The sequence below is a fragment of the Tachysurus fulvidraco genome, chromosome 16 (assembly GCF_022655615.1).
Source record: "Tachysurus fulvidraco isolate hzauxx_2018 chromosome 16, HZAU_PFXX_2.0, whole genome shotgun sequence".
Taxonomy (NCBI): domain Eukaryota; kingdom Metazoa; phylum Chordata; class Actinopteri; order Siluriformes; family Bagridae; genus Tachysurus; species Tachysurus fulvidraco.
In genome coordinates, this window is record NC_062533.1 from 18,983,561 (window position 1) to 19,002,043 (window position 18,483).

General features: G+C 44.0%; 1 protein-coding gene across 2 annotated transcripts in view; it reads left to right on the forward strand.

The window, feature by feature from the left end:
* The window catches only part of btbd7 (BTB (POZ) domain containing 7), a 32,127-nt gene that overhangs the window by 6,704 nt on the left and 6,940 nt on the right, over nt 1–18,483 (forward strand). The window contains exons 1-8 of one of the 2 annotated variants that reach the window (XM_047801386.1): nt 7,719–7,816; nt 8,586–8,825; nt 10,186–11,250; nt 14,929–15,137; nt 16,437–16,512; nt 17,173–17,333; nt 17,435–17,578; nt 17,671–17,860. In XM_047801386.1, the coding sequence (XP_047657342.1) occupies nt 8,744–8,825; nt 10,186–11,250; nt 14,929–15,137; nt 16,437–16,512; nt 17,173–17,333; nt 17,435–17,578; nt 17,671–17,860 (1,927 nt within the window). In that variant the 5' untranslated portion in view covers nt 7,719–7,816; nt 8,586–8,743. Of the gene's footprint in view, nt 1–7,718; nt 7,817–8,585; nt 8,826–10,185; nt 11,251–14,928; nt 15,138–16,436; nt 16,513–17,172; nt 17,334–17,434; nt 17,579–17,670; nt 17,861–18,483 lie in introns of those variants that run through there. The other variant, XM_047801385.1, reaches the window with a different exon arrangement.

An 18,483-nucleotide genomic window follows, 5' to 3' on the forward strand; every position in this document is an offset into this window, starting at 1 on the left:
GGGTCTCCGATGTTTGAGAAACGCTTCAGAAAACTGAGTCGGGGCGACAAACAAAACAAAAAACAAAACAAAGTGTAGCCAATGAGCAGAAAGGGGCGTGTCTTGTCAATATGGGCAGAGAGAGTGTTCAGTGCGCATGTGTGACATTAGCAGAAAGCGGTTTTAACATTGACATGGAGGATAAAAACAAAGAAAGAAAGAGAAGAAAGACTTACGATAAGGCAAGAAGTAGGACGTGTTAATATAGGATCAGCTTTCCAGCGCTGGAGAGAACTGAAGGAGCAGGAAGTTGGCCACATATTCACAGGTTGGAGTTTCCCGAGTCAATAACTCCTGAGCTAAACGCTGTTACTACACAAATAACACCTCTTTTCTATCGTAGTAATGTAGAGAGGCAGCTACAACCGCGTTTTGTGTAGTAACAGCGTTTAGCTCAGGAGTTATCGACTCGGGAAACTCCGACCTGTGAATATGTGGCCGACTTTACTTAAGACGCAGAGGCGCTTTTTTTCCTTCTCGATAGGTGAGTAACGTTGGATTTGCTTTGTTACACAGAACTAATATATGCCTTTGTCCTTTACATCATTATGCTTGCGTGTCATTTTTGCTTGTTTGTTTATCTACAATCGTATTGTTCTTTCCTTCAGCTATGATAAAGACACGTTTCTTTCTTTTAGTCGCCTGGGTTACGTATGTATGTGTGGGCGGAGCTATCGATACAGGGCTGGGACCCATTTGGGTTAGGGGCGTGTTTGTTTTGGTGATTTCAACTGTCGACATTGGCTTTCAAACAACAGAGACCCCACCTTTAAGCAAATTGTTTACATATATCTGTTGAGTAAAGAACGGTACGTCTGTCATGTTCTTTCACCAGCTTTTATTTCTTCTCTAACAAAAAGTCATTAGAAATGTTTTTATAAAGATATAAATCAGCTGCTGTTTTATGCTGTGAATTAATCACCGCCTTCTATACAGTGATGACATTTGTGTCAAGTGTTAAATATATCAATAACGTGGAAGTGATGTCATCATGTTTCCCATCTCCAGCCCAGTATATACAGTACAACCATCTCACTATATTTCACTTGTCCTCACTGACCCGGTCTTTAATAAACACCTTCATCTGTCTGAATCCAATCCGTATGAATTATTTACGCACAGAGATGCTGTTTGTCTCGTGTTTATTAGCTCAGGATGTGTGTGAGATCTGTGTGTACCGTGCTGTATTGCTTAGTGTATTGGGACTGTAGGACAATTAAAAAAAATCCAGCAGGACATCTTAACCAAAGGGATTTGCTTAGGAACGTCTGAACGAGCCCCGTGTCGTGCTTTAAGGCTTTGATTACTATCTTGTTGTTTGTGAAAAAGAAAACAAAACGAGGCCTAGAAAGACATCCTGTTGTTTTTGCTGCTCTGATCATTCAGATGTAATCAGATGGGTTATGAAACGTGTTTGCTGGTTGGGGTCTCACATTTTCCTGGGCGGCGTTTGGTAAAGGTTGCGTCTGTCTGAAGACGTTTTTTGATGAAATGTCAGAGACGCAGGGGGAAAACCCCGGGACACTCCGGTGAGTTTCACACACTTCTGCTATTATCTGCGGCATCGCTGTGAGAGAACGAGGACTTTATTTACTTTTATTTATACTCTGATGTTCTGTGCTCAAAGTGAGAGAAGAGCTGGCCAGATCATACAAGCTCACAACCATTAGTGTCTCTCTCTCACACACACACACACACACACACACACACACACGCGCCGTGTAGTCATTCTTCTCTGGATAACAGAGTAACACAGAGCTCTTTATGCCTCTCACTTCAGATCAGTGCACATCACTTCAGTGCCCAGTGGTCCGGTAAAGCCTCGTCTAACAAACACGTTTACTCTCACTCGCCTTTACTAATAAGTAACAGCACAAATGTATTTATTTCAGTCGTGATAATCATGTGATCAGACTCTTTTATTTATAGAACATATTGCTTTGCGACAGATTTGTGTACATTTACTGCAGACACTCTTATCCAGAGTGACTTACATTTTTTATTTCAGTTTATACATCTGAGCAGTTGAGGGTTAAGGGCCTTGCTCAAGGGCCCTGGGATTCGAACCAGTGACCTTCCGATCGGTAGTCGAACACCTTAACCACTGAGCTCCCACATCCCACAAAAAAAAATAAGCATTAGATCCTGTCGGCCCAGTTGTTGAAGAGGTACCAGTTACCCCAGGAGTAGAGGAAGTTACCCCAGTCAAGTGTGTTTTCAGCCCTGCACATCCTTCAGATATCGATGTTTAGTTATCGGATGTGTTGTGGTTTGTTTTCACACTGAACATAATTAATTAAACATTCCATGTCCAGATAGTTGGATAAAAGCTTATTTTGTTGCTGCATTGAAACATTGGAAATATTATTATTATTATTATTATTATTATTATTATTATTATTATTTGCATTTTAACACATCATAAATGTCATACAACCAAACTCGCTTTGTCCTCTTCCTGGTTTTTTTTTTCCTCAAAGAGTGGATGGGGGGCTGGTGCTTTTTATGCTCTTTATGTCTCTGAACACTTTTATGAACGTTTTAAGATCCGGAAGCTCCGCAGTGACCAAAAAAAAAAATAAAAAAACATCAGTAACTAAGGGGCTTTTTACACCCGGACACTTCCTGTGTGTTTTCTGTGATCCGTTATCTATCCGACGGTAAAAAGACCAGGTCTAAATGCCCTCCATAACGTTTTGGAGACGGATATAAATCCGACGGTACGAACCCCTTCAGGAGGTGGTCTGGGACGTGTTTCAGATGAAACTGGACAGGTGTAAATGAATGTGGTTGTTCGAGCCACATACGTCAGCGCTATACTCCTCTCAAACGGAACTACGTCACTCGCAGGTGATCTTTCACCCAGGCGTCTTGTCGGGTCTTAAAACGCGTTGCTGCTGCCAGCGAAAACGCAGCAAACAGTAAACGCTGTTTTTGGTAGCATAAACGTCGTAACCAGTTTTTACGTCTTCTTTTTGATCGCGTTCTGAAAACCGCGTACACCAAAGTGTGTTCTGTTTCAATTGCCTCGGAAATGAGGTCAAATATATTAGCATTTTGGGCGGGAGTAGAAAGATCGGATCTATATCCGATTCGCCGAGACGCATTTATGTGGCCTAATGTAACAAATCAGAGGATGTAACATATCGGATCAGAGACAACACATGAAGTGACCAGGTGTAAAAAGGCCCTAAAGAAAAAAATGTTCATGTAGGAACATAAAATATGATGAGCTGGATTCAACTGGAAGTTTTGTTGATTCTAATACGTGTCGTGTTCGATTTGTTTGTGCTGCTTGTAACAGACGTGTCAGTCAAGTGTGTTGTGCTGCTCAAGGACAGAACACACACACACACACACGCACAGATTGTGGGCTGTTTGTGAGTCAGATCCAGGGAAAGCTCCAGTGCTCATTAAGCCATGTTGATGTCCATCGTTATAGACGGTGAAGATCATGTGAATTTACTGCACCTGACATTTTATATAAGTAAAAGTGAGCTCGTATTTCAGGGGAAGTTTATTATTAACGTTTCTGTTCCAGTTCTGTTCTGTGCCTGTTCACTCGTTATGACCTCTAAACAGATGTCTCAATGTCAGAAGATCCTTAGATGTTTACTGTGCTGTTCTTTACTAAACACTGCTATGATCCACGAGTAGGGCTGGGTGATGAAACAATAACGATATGTATCGCGATAGACACGTGATCGATATCAATAAAAAATGTTTTCGATAAAACGTTCTATATTTTTTATTCTTCGTCGGAAGAAAACGGAGGTTGTGAAGCAAGTTTGGTTATATTAACAAAGGCACTCACTCTCTGGTAACCTAGCAATGTAGGGAGTGTCACGCTAACAGCCAATCATGTAACAGTCTCATGTTTGATTGCGCCATAACGTCGTCTCATGCTGGTCTGCTGGATTCCACTTCAGTAACCGGCGACTGATGAGCAGAAAATGAGCCGCAACAAGCGAGGAAATTGTAAATAAAAGATTGGCTGTTAGCGTGTCACTCCCTACGTTGCTAGGTTACCAGAGAGTGAGTACCTTTGTTATTGCAACCATGCTTGCTTCGCAACCTCCGTTTTCTTTCGACGAAGAATAAAAAATATCGAACACATTTTTTTAATTGATATCGATGACGTGTCTATCGCGATACATATCGTTATCATTTCATCACCCAGCCCTATCTGTAATGTTCACGTTACTCTACGTAGTAAGAGGCTAACGCTTTACTTTTTAAAATAAAACTACATAAAATAAGAATACAGTATGTGACTGGGGATTGATATTTGCTTCACCTCAGTGAGTTGTGTGTAGTTAAGAAGCGATTACTCTGAAACATCATGCTGCGTTGAAGTTTACCCCTCAGAAATAATAATAATAATAATAATAACAATAATAACGTATTACTTTACTTTTGATGCTTCGAGTTCGATTCGACCCGGATAAGGAAAATGGATGGATGGATGGAGTTCGATTCGATTATAATGACATACATTTGTGTATGTGGAACGTCTTATAAGCATGTTATGATGAGTTTACTTTATTACTGTCTGATAATTTTCTGAAGCTTTCCTATTGCGTTGGAACGTGTTTGTGTTTGTAAAAATGAATATTCTGTGATTCTACATGATTTGTGTTTGTTCTCCGTATTAATCACACGTCAGACTAACCTGCGTACAGGACTGTGTGTGTGTGTGTGTGTGTGTGTGTGTGTGTGTGTGTGTGTGTGTGTGTGTGTGTGTGTGTGTGTGTGTGTGTGTGTGTGTGTGTGTGTGTGTAGTGCCATGCTGACATTGGCCAGTCTCACTGTGTGGAAAATGTTTATATTTCATAATCATCTCTCCCCCGTCAGTTTGAGCTGGAGTTCAGCTGGCGTTAGTCAGATGATGATTTATTTGCCCGTCGTTTCTGGCACACTGAAGTGTTGCTCGGCGCTCAGGCACATTGCTCCAAATGTTTGCTTTAGCCTTTGCTTGGCCTTTTTATTACAAGTTAGTCTACAGGTGGCAGGTTGCCTGCTTGCTCACGGGGAACGAAGGGAATATTAACAAAGTTTAAGTCGTCTGAACGCGGCTCTTACACACGGCACCGCTTAACGCTGGATACAGTGAGAAGTCCAGGAAAGGATCTGTTTAACTGTCGTAACATCAGTTAGAAATACAACAGTGTTAAATCTAAATGGTGTGAACTTTGGTGTCATCTGAAGGTACGAGGTGTCTTGGTTCATGTTGTGTACCTTTACTGTGTGATGGTGTGTGTGGTGATGTTTTACGGCATCAGTGGTCAAAGTTATGTATCATAAATAATAATTTGATGTTCTAAAGTCACACGAGACGTCCCGTTGGTGCTGCGCTATTCGTACTTTACTTCTGAGAGAATATTTCTTTGTGTACGACAACACGAGATCTGCCAGAGATTTTCAGTGTCATCATCATCACGGCTGCTTCGAATTTTACGATTCAAATCTTTTAGGACCTCAGAATCTTTAATGAAATTCCTGTTCTGTCACTCACAGAAGAAGAAGAAGAAGAGTCTTTATTTTTATCACATCTACATTACAGCATGGTGACGTTATTTCTTCACACGTAACGACTTTGGAGGTCGGGGGCAGAGCACAGGGTCAGACAAGATACAGAGTGAGCAGTGATCAACAACCCACTGGAGCCAACCTTAAAGTAGAGCCCTGAATCCAGTTCATCATCCATCTATTAGTGAGAGAGAGAGAGAGAGAGAGAGAAAGAAAGAAAGACAGAGAGAGAGAGAGAGTCACAGAGTTAGAGAGAAAGACAGACAGAGCAGGAGAGACAGACAGAGAGAGAGACAGACAGAGAGAGAGACAGAGAGAGAGGGAGAGCAGGATATCGACTCAGTGTCACGTCTGTTAGAAGTTCTTCGTCTTGACTGTTATGACTTTGTGACACCGAGTATAAAAACAGCTACATGACCCTTTACACAGCAGATCAGTTCTCTGTCTGCATCTTAACATCCAGTCCATCGTCCACGTCGTCCCCCCCCACTTCACCTCAGGTTTATCTTCATCGCTCTTTGTGAGCCTCATCACTCTCTCACGCTGCTACTTCTTTTTTCTTTTTAAATGCGAGTTGTTTTTGTACTCAGTATCACACACTTGTGTGTGTGTGAGTCCACATTTCGACCCTGTCAGTAATATATAGCTGAAATAAGGAAGCTGGAAATTACCAGATGGCTCGGTGTGTATTTTGGCAGTCGAAAGTGCAGATGGAGACAGTCGGTGATAAAAAAAAATTCATTTCATATTTGATGAGAAATTAATTATAATAGTTAATCGAGATTTGTGGATTTTTCACCATAGTCCTTAGCAACAAATGTTACCAGTGAACCAGAGAACAGAATTTCAGGTCTTTTCTGTCTGCTTTACATTTTATTGTCATCGTTACCGTAGTTGTAGTGTTTTCTTGACACGTCTCACTTTCTCGGATCGTTTCGTTGTTACTTGGACGCGTCGTGTTTGGTTAAAATATAAAAATATACCTGACGTCAGCCTGATGTCCCTCCCTGAATATTGTTGTGATGTAATCGTTCTACTCGGAGTGTCTTGTCATGACCCTCGGTGTTACTGCATGGGATCCAGCTGAAGGTTCAGCGTCTGTATCGGCGACATCCCTGTACCCGTTTCCACCAGCTTCTGTTTCTCATTTTCTTTTCCTTCCCTAAATCCCTTCCCCTCGTGTGTATCCTCCTCTCCCACAGCGCTGACATGCAGCAGTCTGTTCTTTTTGCTTTCATTCAGTAGTCGGGATCAAAGTCGGCTTTATTCACGCCGCAGCTTTGATGTCGATGACGTCCCGGACGCCGCACGCAGGGGGAAACGGTCAAAACACGGACGTACACATGTGCGGGACTCGCCGCTGTTGTGACTGGGTCTGAAACCAGAGCCTGAGAGTCTTTGTGCTGCCTCGGCAGGAGGCCCGTGACCACAAAAGAGTCGGGGTAACCTGAGAACCCCGGGGCCTTCTGGGGCTTTAGAGAAACAATGCAGCTCAGTGTTTAGGGAGCGGGGGGGGCGCTGTGGCCGTGCAGAAACGTTGGCTCACCACACGTGTAAACTTGTTTGTTCATCTATTTGTTTGTTTATTGTGTTGCTGAGAGCTGCAGAAAGAGTTTCAGACCTGATGACCTTTTAATTTTGTCTGAGAGAAAAGTGATCACTTTATCAGCCGTCTGTACGCAGAACGAGTGACAGTGTTTCACTTCTCTGATTTTATCGTAGTTGCAGACGTTTGTCCTCATGAGTCTGGGGTTTGAGGGTGTGAGAACTTTTGCTTTTTATTTATTTGTTTAGTTGTTTATTTATTCAGTATTCCCAATTTACCCCCTCCTCCCCACACCCCAAATCGGAATGTCAGGTCTCATATTAACATCATCATGATGGGGTTCCCCAGCCGTCACCTGGTGTTTACGGCATTTCAACATCACTCTGTAGTGGCACCGCCTTCCTTTTTATCTTAACACTGGTGTGTGAGTGTGTGGTGTCTGTGTGAGTGTGTGGTGTCTGTGTGTGTGTCTGTGTGTCTGTGTGTGTGTGTGTGTGTGTATGTATGCGTGTGTGTGTGTGTGTGTATGTGACTGTGACTGACAGCACTACTCATTCTCCCTCTGGCTTTGTCTTGGGGTTTTTTTTACTCATTTGTCTCACAGTGTCCCCTCTAGGTTCTCATTTCACTTTGTCTCCTCTGGATGTCACAATGGGACACAGTTAAGCCCCTTTTGTCTCCCAGACCCGGCAGTCTTCCCTAGTGAGTTGTTTTCCGTCTGCTCCAGATTGCACACTAAAATGAAGCGTAACCTAAATATGAGGATGGAGCAGAAGCTCAGAGAATGTGTGTGTTGGCACTGAGGTGATGGTTTACTGTTAGCTGTCAGAGCGGGGGGGGGGGGTAGATCTGGGAAAGTGTAGAGTACATTATAGTGTGGGGGTGACTTTTAAGTTAGATCTCTCTCTCTCTCTCTGTCTCTCTCTCTGTCTGTCTCTTTGTGTCTGTCTCTGTCTCTCCCTCTCTCTGTCTGTCTCTCCCTCTCTCTGTCTGTCTCTCCCTCTCTCTGTCTGTCTCTCTCTGTCTGTCTCTCTCTCTCTCTGTCTCTGTCTGTGTCTCTCTCTCTCTCCCCCTCTCTCTCTCTCTCTGGATTGTTGATTAAGTTGAAGTTTCCTGTAATGAGACATTGCTTTCTCTGTTCTTATTACCTTTAAAAGAGAGAGAGAGAGAGAAAGAGAGAAAAGAGTCTGCTGAGTAAACGACTGTAGCTGAAACTGAGAACAGGAACTGACTTGTGCTGTTAAATGTAACTATAATCAGATAAACATTGTGTGTTATTATGAGTTATTAACACATGACCTGCTGTTACAGGATAATTATTATATCTAGTGATGAGACATTTCTCTTCCTACCTGTGTGAGATGATGGGACTGTGATGGCGGAGCGTTTCTACTGGAATTTCATCTCTCTCTCTCTCTCTCTCTCTCTCTCTCTCTCTCTCTCTCTCTCTCTCTCTCTCTCTCTCTCTCAGACACACATAAGCACACACACAAAGAGGAATGGCTGAAGGTGCTCCGGTGTCTCCTCGTCTCCTCGGGCCTGAGCGAGTGAAGCTGTGAGCCAGGCGGAATGATTTAGCAGGGTGGTACCAACCTTGCACGTCAATACAGAAGGAGGAAGAGGAAGAAGATGGGGGTTAATGCCTCCAGCTACCCTCACTCGTGTTCCCCTCGAATCGGGGGACATTCACCCACCCAGCAGACCTTCATAGGTAATCCACCCCTCACTCACTTCTGTGTTATTGTGCATGGGGTAATTCACAATGTCACTAAATCTAATGCGATTCGACTCTTAAGGTTCACCGCTTGTTGATGCTACTGAATGTTTTGATTCGATGTGATTTATAAGGCAAAGCAGATACACTGAATCTGCCGTGATTCGATTCATGAGGCAGCTTTTAAGTGATTCAGTGCCGATTCATAAGGCAGCTTTTAAGTGATTCGGTGCCGATTCATAAGGCAGCTTTTAAGTGATTCGGTGTCGATTCATAAGGCAGCTTTTAAGTGATTCGGTGCTTGATGATTCCATGTGGTTTCCAATTCATTTTGATTTATAAGTCAGTGATCTGATGTTTGATCTGTTACAGTTCATAGAGCAGTGATTCGGTTCCTTAAATGATTCACGACCCGACGATTTAGTTCCCGACGATATCCTTATACTTTACCTGTCAGTTCAGTGACACTCAGAAGCTCCACTTCTTGTTTTATTAAATTGAGTTTAAATCAGAAAAAAATCAGTATCACACAAGCTGAAGACTTTGAACAGAAGCTTTACAGTTATAATGTTTTATTAATCACGCTTTAAAAGGTTTGATCCCATCAGTTTAATAAGTTTAGTGTGCTGAGATGATGAAGACGAGGGTGTGTTGGAGGGCAGCGCCGTGTAGACAGAATCACAGCCGGGCACGGGCACCGTGTCCGGGATACACTTCATCATGTTCACACTGAGACAGGAAAGGAACTCAGCTGCTCCTCTCCCTTGTTGCTGCGCAACACTCAACTCACTCGGGTCTCCGGGTGTTCAGTCAGTTCCTGCTCACTTAGCATCCATATCAGAGCCAGTACTGTCCTGACGCTCCGGATACCTGTTTTACTTCATGTTTGATGTCAGGATGGATTACCTACTAGCAGATACTCAGAGCTCTGATGGTTATTATATATAAAACATGATGATGCATCGAGATTTTCATATGTAACACATAATATGGCGAAGATAGCAACACATGGCTGAGCACAACAGTTGTTCATAGTGTCACAAGCGTTATTAATCGCTAAACACCAACGCGTGACTCATTCACACCTCGGGGGAGGGGGGTGGCAACAACACATTTTTCTTTATTGTAGAACTAAAATGAATGTCTTTATTAATCGTATTATCACATATTATTAATGTTTATATGAATACAAAGAGCATTTATAGTGTGTGTATGTGTGCGTGTTTTGTGTGCGTGTTTTGTGTGCGTGTTTTGTGTGCGTGTTTTGTGTGCGTGTTTTGTGTGTGTGTGTGTGTGTGTGTGTGTGTGTGTGTGTGTGTGTGTGTGTGTGTGTGTGTGTGTGTGTGTGACTGCCCAGGCACATCCTATGCACCCCAGGGCTATGGAGTTGAGTCAAAGCTCTACAGCTTGGATCATTGCCCAGAGAAACCTCAGGACAAGAAAAAGAAGAGCTCAAGCTTGGCTACGCTGAAGAGGCGCTTCATTAAGCGGCGTAAGGCGAGTCGTTCAGCTGATCATGCACGTCACATGAGGGATCTGCTCTCAGGCTGGGACGTCCGTGACGTCGCCGCCCTGGTGGAGGAATATGAGGGCACGGCCACACTCAAGGAGCTCAGTATGCAAGCGTGTCTGGCTCGCCCCGAGGCTCGCACCCTGCCCCAGGACCTGGCCTCTCTTTACCAGCACAAATACTGCACAGACGTTGAACTCGTATTTCAGGACACGCGCTTCGCAGCTCACCGAGCTGTCCTGGCTGCACGCTGCCCCTTCTTCAGGACGCTGTTGTCCTCATCACCTGGGTACAGCACACAGCTGCTCCTGGATGTGGGCACGGCAGGGATGGATGCCTCCATGTTCTCCGCACTGCTGCGTTACCTGTACACCGGGGAGCTGGGAGCCGAAGACACCCGCCTGCACAATGTGGACGTCCTGTTGCGGCTCAGCGAGGAGTTCGGGACGCCCAGCTCGCTGGAGACGGACATGCGTGAACTACGCCAGAGAATGTGCTACTACGACTCGGTGCTCTGCTTCTCCTCCGACTCCGAGCCAGACAAACCTTACGTAGCAGACATGAGTGGAGAGGAGGAGGAACTGAAGGCCCACAAGGCCGTGCTAGCGGCTCGCTCGCCGTTCTTCCGGAACCTGCTGCAGCGGCGCGTGCGTACGGCCGAAGAGGAGACCACGCCCGCACGCATCGTCCTGAACGAGTCCATCATCCCGCGCAAGTATGCCGGCGTGGTGCTGCACTGCATGTACACAGACGTGGTGGAGCTGGAGCGCGTGGTGCGGAGCAGCCCCTCAGCCGGCAGTCTAGGTGAAGCTCAGGCTTTAGCCGCGGGGAAGGGAAGTATGAGCAGAGCTGAGGAAGCCATGGAGCTGTACCACATCGCACTGTTCCTGGAGTTCAGCATGCTCGCACAGGGTGAGTGTGTACAGTGACTACTGCAGCAGATAACACCATGAGTGTGTGTGTGTGTTTGTGTGTGTGTGTGTGTGTGTGTGTGTATGTGATGTACCATTCGTTTGATCCTATCGGTGTTAAACTAAAATATAATGTACGTATATACTGAATATAACAGACCTGAGATCGGTAACACGGTTCAGTAGACCATCATTAGACAACTAAAAATAGAACATGAGGTTGAGAAATTGTGTTTTATTTCATTTTTTATTTATTAATTTGGCTTTAATTCTGTTTCTGGATTTTTCCTTTCCTCCTCTCTCTCTCTCTCTCTCTCATCCTTCGCTTTCTTGCTCTACTTTTGTCTCTCTGTGGCTTAATTAATCCCCAAACTCCTGCAGAGGGTATTGTTAAAACAAAGGGTTGAAGAGTGTGTGTGTGTGTGTGTGTGTGTGTGTGTGTGTGTGTGTGTGTGTGTGTGTGTGTGTGTGTTTTATAGTGATTAATGCTCATCAGGTATTCCTGTATTTCTTCTCTCTGCTCTAGAACCCTACAAGCGCTCGCTCTTCTCCTCCTCCTTTTCTTATCCTCCTTTCCGTTCCTTAATCATGCGGCTGAACAGATTTAAGCGTTTCTATTCCTGGAGACGAGAGTAGACTTTAAACAGCCTCCTGCCGACAGACTAACCGTTATAAAGTCTTGGGTTAATGAGCGTGTTTTGTTCCGTCCTAAATTCACACGTGAGATTTTCACCGAACAAACCCAAAGACCTCGTTCTGAAGCATTACGGAGCATCGATCGGGTCCAGAAACCAAACCGCTCCTCGGCCCCAGCGTCGTTATTCCTGTTTTTATTATTATCTTATTACGTTCCAGTTTTATCGATTGTTCCATGATAAAGGGATCGATTCCGTGTCCCACATCAGTGATTTCACAAAATGGATTATTGACAGAGGAATAATTTTTCAGCGGTTGCTGGAGCTCGTATTTCCAGTCTGTGCACCTCTGTGTGTAGTCGTTATAACACCTTATTCATGCTTAAACTACACACTGTTTATTTTATCAGGTAAATATTCACAACACAACCCAGTTATGACATGAGAAACATTTATAAAGCATGGACTCCTTTTGTCCTGATGATTAATTACCTCTGTCTGGCACAAAGCCCTGATACTGGAGACTCCTTCCATAAAGGTCAAATAAACACCTTCCTGTGTGTTTGTATGTTTTAGTGTAAATGTTTGAGTTGCACTAATGTCAGGAAACCTGTCGACCAATCAGATTACAGAAGTTAGTATCACGGGTTTGTGTGTGTGTGTGTATGGGTGTGTGTGTGTGTGTATGGGTGTGTCTGTGTATGGGTGTGTGTATGGGTGTGTGCATGTGTGTGTGTGCGCGTGTGTGTGTTCTGGGGCGGGGGTCATGAGATGGGGTGTGTGCTCAGGTCATTTCTTATTAATGCCACCGACCCCAATACGAATGGCAACATATTTTATTCCTCCAGAGAGATAAAGAGAGAGAGAGAGAGATAAAGAGAGAGAGAGATAGAGAGAGAGAGATAAAGAGAGAGAGGAAAAATAGATTGGATTCTGAAGCTGAGTCAGATCCCCAGCAGGTGGACACACTTGTTATTTCTGCTCTGTACGCTTTACCTGTTCTACTGCATGCTACAGTAACTCACACAAGGTCAAACAGAAGGGTCTTATTCTTATTATTCCTGCCTTTGGAATGTGGAGAAAGCTGTTTTACCCTGGGGGTAATTCTGGGGTAGCTTTAGGGTTAATCGTTATTCTGTATATCATTGATGATTATCTTTATGTAGTCAGTCACATTGTCCTGATCTGATACTAAAACTTACAGCAGAATGTAAGGTTTGGTAATAAATTATTTATAATCGTGTAATACACCTTTCATTATTGTTTCATTATTAATATATTAATACACGTTAGTAAACATTTAATAGAGCAGTGTGGAAAGATTCAGGGCTTTATTTTAGATTTGAAAACATCTAATCTAATCTAAACACAAGCTGCATAAACACAAGCTGTGTTTTATTAGTTTTGACAACGATGAGCGCTTTAATATGAACATTTAGTGATGTGTGTAGTGTGAATTAGAAGTGTGTGTGTGTGTGTGTGTGTGTGTGTGTGTGTGTGTGTGTGTGTGTGTGTGTGTGCATGCGCACGCTGGCGTTGTGGTCTGATTTTTATGTTCCTGTCTATGTATGTTGTTGTTCCTCTGAGCAGCAGTGTAGTTATTTCTAGTCACGCGCACACACACACACACACACACACACACACACACACACACACACACACAGCTCAAGCACAGCGCCACTTACTGTGTGTCATTAACATTCACACTGTGTTATTTTATGTGCTAGTTTTTTTTCTCTGTTGGTGACCCCTTACTGAAGCTCCTTCTCCAGGTTTGTGTGTGTGTGTGTGTGTGTTTTTGTGTGTGTGTGTGTGTGTGTGTGTGTGTGTGTGTGTGTGTGTTAAACAGGAAGGACAGATAGATAAGAGAAGGAAGGAAATGAGGGATTGGGAGAGTCCCCTAAGTGGCACTGACACACTGACACTATCGTTGTCTTTTTAGAAGTCAGCTAGTAGAGATTAACATCTTCTGCTCTGGACCTACAGATGCCCTTGGCTTTAATGATTAGTGCTTACATCTGCTCCCCTGTGCTGTAGAGCTGGTGTGTGTGTGTGTGTGTGTGTGTGTGTGTGTGTGTGTGTGTGTGTGTGTGTGTGTGTGTTCCTCAGGTGCCCCAGTGCTCTGTCAGTGAAGTGACATTTTCATTAGTCTCCAGCTGTCAGTGCCGCAGCGCTCTGTTCAAACTCGAGGGAAAACCTTCAGCTCACTGCTCAGGGTTTATTGTATTTCAGCTTTTTATTGTTTTGCAACGCTTTGTATTGCAACGTTAGCGCAGCAGTCACAAACACAAACACAACAACAACAATGGTGGATGTTGCTTTACTGTTAATGCTCATGGCTTTGTGAACCTACATTAACACCCAAACGCGTTATTTTATCATTAACACAGAAAAAGTTAGCCTTAGCATGTAGCTACCTAATATCATGTGTACTGATAACTGATCATATTGTGGTAAAGTTAGTGTATTAAACATTATTATACTTAAGGTACATTAACAAATGCGCTAACAGTAGCTCCGCCCACAGCTCCTCACACAAGCGGTTCTTAAGTCTAGACCAGTGACGTTTTGGTGCTACTTAAGAACCACTTTTCCTGGTTCAGAGCCGGTGCTTTGGGTGTCGAAAAAGAAAGAATTGGTTCTAAATTAGGCTCCGAACCTGCACTCAAACTGCCTCGGGGGAAAGGGGCATTATTGACACTGGACAGGAAATAATGTCAATGTAAATAATGTTAATTGTTAATAATGTCATTTAGTGTCAATAGTGTTAAATAGTGACAGTGGAATTGTGTAACCAAGAGCTCCTGAGGAACTAACAGCTCAGATTCATTACTGAGTTCATTACAGACTTAACACTAATTAATTCCTGCTGAAGACTTCACATGTTCACTGATGACCTGAACACAAAGCTGACCGACACAACAGTGGTTCAGAGACGGTGTGATTAGTCTCTAAGTGGTTCTATCTGCAGCAGCCCCATGGGTATGATTATACATGTGGGTTAATGTGTATGTGTGTGTGTGTGTGTGTGTGTGTGTGTGCAGGCTGTGAGGACATCGTGGTGGAGAGCATCTCTCTGGACTCTGTGGTTCCCATCCTGAAGTGGAGCTCACAGCCGTACGGCTCCAAGTGGGTCCATCGTCAGGCCTTGCACTTCCTGTGTGAGGAGTTCAGTCACGTGATGACATCAGACGTCCTGTACGAACTGAACAAGGAGTACCTGCTTGGGGTCATCCAGTCTGACTACCTGCAGGTGAGGAGCTCATGACGCTTTCATCACCGTTCTTTTCTTTCAGCACCTGATCTCACATACAACACTTTAGCAGGTTTTCTCAGGAGTGTTAAAGGCTTCAATCAAATCCCCGGCTTGTGTTGTGGGGTTTTTATGTATGATGATAAAACTTTCTTCTGAATTTCATTTCAGTGGGGTCTCTGTAACCTCGCTCTCCTTCTCCTGGCCAGCCGAGGCATCGGGATCGATTTTTCTTGCGTGCTAAATTGGATTTTATTATATAGTGGCATTATTATCAGGAGATCTGGGGAGGAGGAGGAGGGAGGGGGGTGTCCTTAATTCTCAAGCTGATTCTGTTTTATTTCTTGGTATTATTATAAAATTGATTTTCGAGCGTGACTCAGCGCCGTAGACTCTGGACTCTGCTGCTGCTTTGACCTTGACCTTCACCGGCAGCCGTGCGTCAGCATCCAGAGACAGAATGACGTGAATCAGAGCCGACTGACGGTCGACTAGTTGACTGACGCTCTGGAAGCTCCGCCCCTTCTTACATCTTGCTAATCCCCATATTAAATGTTTTGTGTTCGTTCATGTGAAATAAAATCTGTACGTGTGAGTTCAGTGTTCCTAATGGAGAGTTTTTAATAAATAAATAAATCTATGTATCTATCATACATGTAGATTTTGATCTAAAGGGAAACAAACTCAACACCTGATCACTTTGTTCATAATTTGCATTATGTAGAATTGTAATACATTAAGTTCACATTTTCTGTGTCTAAATTATAGGTAAAAGAGAGAAACATAATTTTTTCAACTGTTGGTTAGTGTGTGTGTGTGTGTGGTGTTTGTGTGTGTGTATATGTGTGTATATGTGTGTGTGTGTCTGTGTGTTTGTGTGTGTGGTGTTTTTATGTGTGTTTGTGTGTGTGGTGTTTTTGTGTGTGTGTCTGTGTGTTTGTGTGTGTGGTGTTTTTATGTGTGTTTGTGTGTGTGGTGTTTTTGTGTGTGTGTGTGTGTGTGTGGTGTATGTGTGTGTCTTTGTGCGGTATGTGTGTGTTTGTATGTGTGTGTGTGTGTTTTCCCTCCATATTCTCCAGCAGTAAGATGGAGGGAAAGGTAAATATAAGTGGACAGAGGGACAGATCTGTAGTTGCCATGGCAGCGCACACCTTGAGATGGCTTCTTTCTCTGAGTGTAGGAGGTTTTATAGGAGTTGTTCAGCACCTCAGTCTGTACCTTTGGTGCTTGGGTTCATCCTGAGAGAGAGAAGTGTTACATGTGATACAGTGTGAAGGTGTTTTACTTCTCCTCCTACAGGCCAGTGAGCAGGACGTCTTAAAGTATGTGGTGAAGTGGGGAGAACACCAGCTCATACGGAGGATGGCTGATCGAGGTGAGTGGGACACACACACACAAAAACACACATACACACAAACACACACATATACATATACATACACACAAACACACACATATATATATACACACAAACACACACATATATATATATACACACAAACACACACATATATACATACACACATACACACACACATATACACACAAACACACACACACATATATACACAGAAACACACACACGTATACACACACACAAACACATATACACAACACACACAAAAGCATATAAATACTGTACACGCACACACACATACACACACAAATACATAAACATACAGTCACCATTGAAAGGAATCTGTTGCTCATGTTAAAGATGGCTTTATGCACACACACACACACACACACACACACACACACACACACACACACACCTCATCACCAGACAGATTTGAGGATACAACTGCACTGTGGTGTAAAACACTCTATCTGCTGTGAAAACAGGACAGGGCTGAAGTTCAGTCTCATAAAGTTCTGGGTTTTTATAGGTAGATAGCACAGTAGAGTCCTACATAAATACACACACGGGTGGAATGAAAAATGAGATGAACGCTTAAGCTCCACGACCTGTGTGTGTGTGTGTGTGTGTGTGTGTGTGTGTGTGTGTGTGTGTGTGTGTGTGTGTGTGTTATAGAGCCCAACCTGCTCAGCGGCACGGCCCACAGTGTGAATAAGCGCGGAGTGAAGAGGCGGGATCTGGACGTGGAGGAGCTGAAGGAGATTCTGTCCCCTCTGCTGCCTTGTGTGCGCACTGAACACATTCTGCCCACCAACAGCGAGGTCCTCTCCGACACGGTGTGTGGGACGGTGTGACTGATCACGTCTGCTGCGTGTTCATCAGACACGTGTGTAAATCTTCCTTTGTCTCACGTGATCGCTGTCTGTGTTCCTTATAGCTGAAGCGAGGACTGATCAGCACGCCTCCATCAGACATGATCCCCACAGTGGAGGGAGGAAAAGCTAACGCCTGGCTGAGGCAGAAGAGCGCCGGCATCTACGTCCGCCCTCGTCTCTTCACTCCGTATGTGGATGAGGCCAAGGTACATTTGACACGTCAAATCACACGTGACATGTCTGAGCCAGAGGAATCTCACATGGGAGTTAAAATCATGTGTGTGTGTGTGTGTGTCAGGCCGTCCTGGACGAGATGATGGTGGAGCAGACAGATCTCGTCAGGTTGCGCATGGTCCGCATGTCCAACGTCCCGGACACACTTTACATGGTCAATAACGCCGTACCTCAGTGCTGTCACATGATCAACCACCAACAAATGGCTGGCAGCCAAACAGCCCCACCCTCAGTGGTGGCCAATGAGATACCAGGTGGGTGGAGCTTATGTGTAAAAATGCTTTTTATTTGGATCGGTCCAGATTCAGACATGAAGCGAGTACAAAGCTTTCAAACAGTACAAACTTTTCTGTTTATTTCTTTATTGTATCCTTCAACCAACCAGATTACAAGGGTTTTGAATTATTCTCTCTTACTTATACTCTCTCTCTCTCTCTCTCTCTCTCTCTCTCTCTCTCTCTCTCTCTCTGTCTATTTCTCTGTCTCTCTCTCTCTCTGTCTATTTCTCTGTCTCTCTCTATCTGTCGCTCTCCCTCTCTCTCTATCTCTGTCTATTTCTCTGTCTCTCTCTATCTGTCGCTCTCTCTCTCTCTCTCTATCTCTGTCTATTTCTCTCTCTCTCTCTATCTCTGTCTATTTCTCTGTCTCTCTCTCTGTCTCTGTCTGTCTGTCTCTGTCGCTCTTTCTCTCTCTCTCTGTCTCTCTGTTTCTCCCCCCTCCCCCTCTCTCTGTCTGTCTCTCTCCATCTCTCTCTCTCACTCTCTCTCTACATATTTTGGACTTTCCAGCTCGACCCATCATTTCCGATGGACTTTTACACGAGTAAACATCACACTGCTTAGACGTTTAGAAACATTCTATATAATCTGCTCAGAGT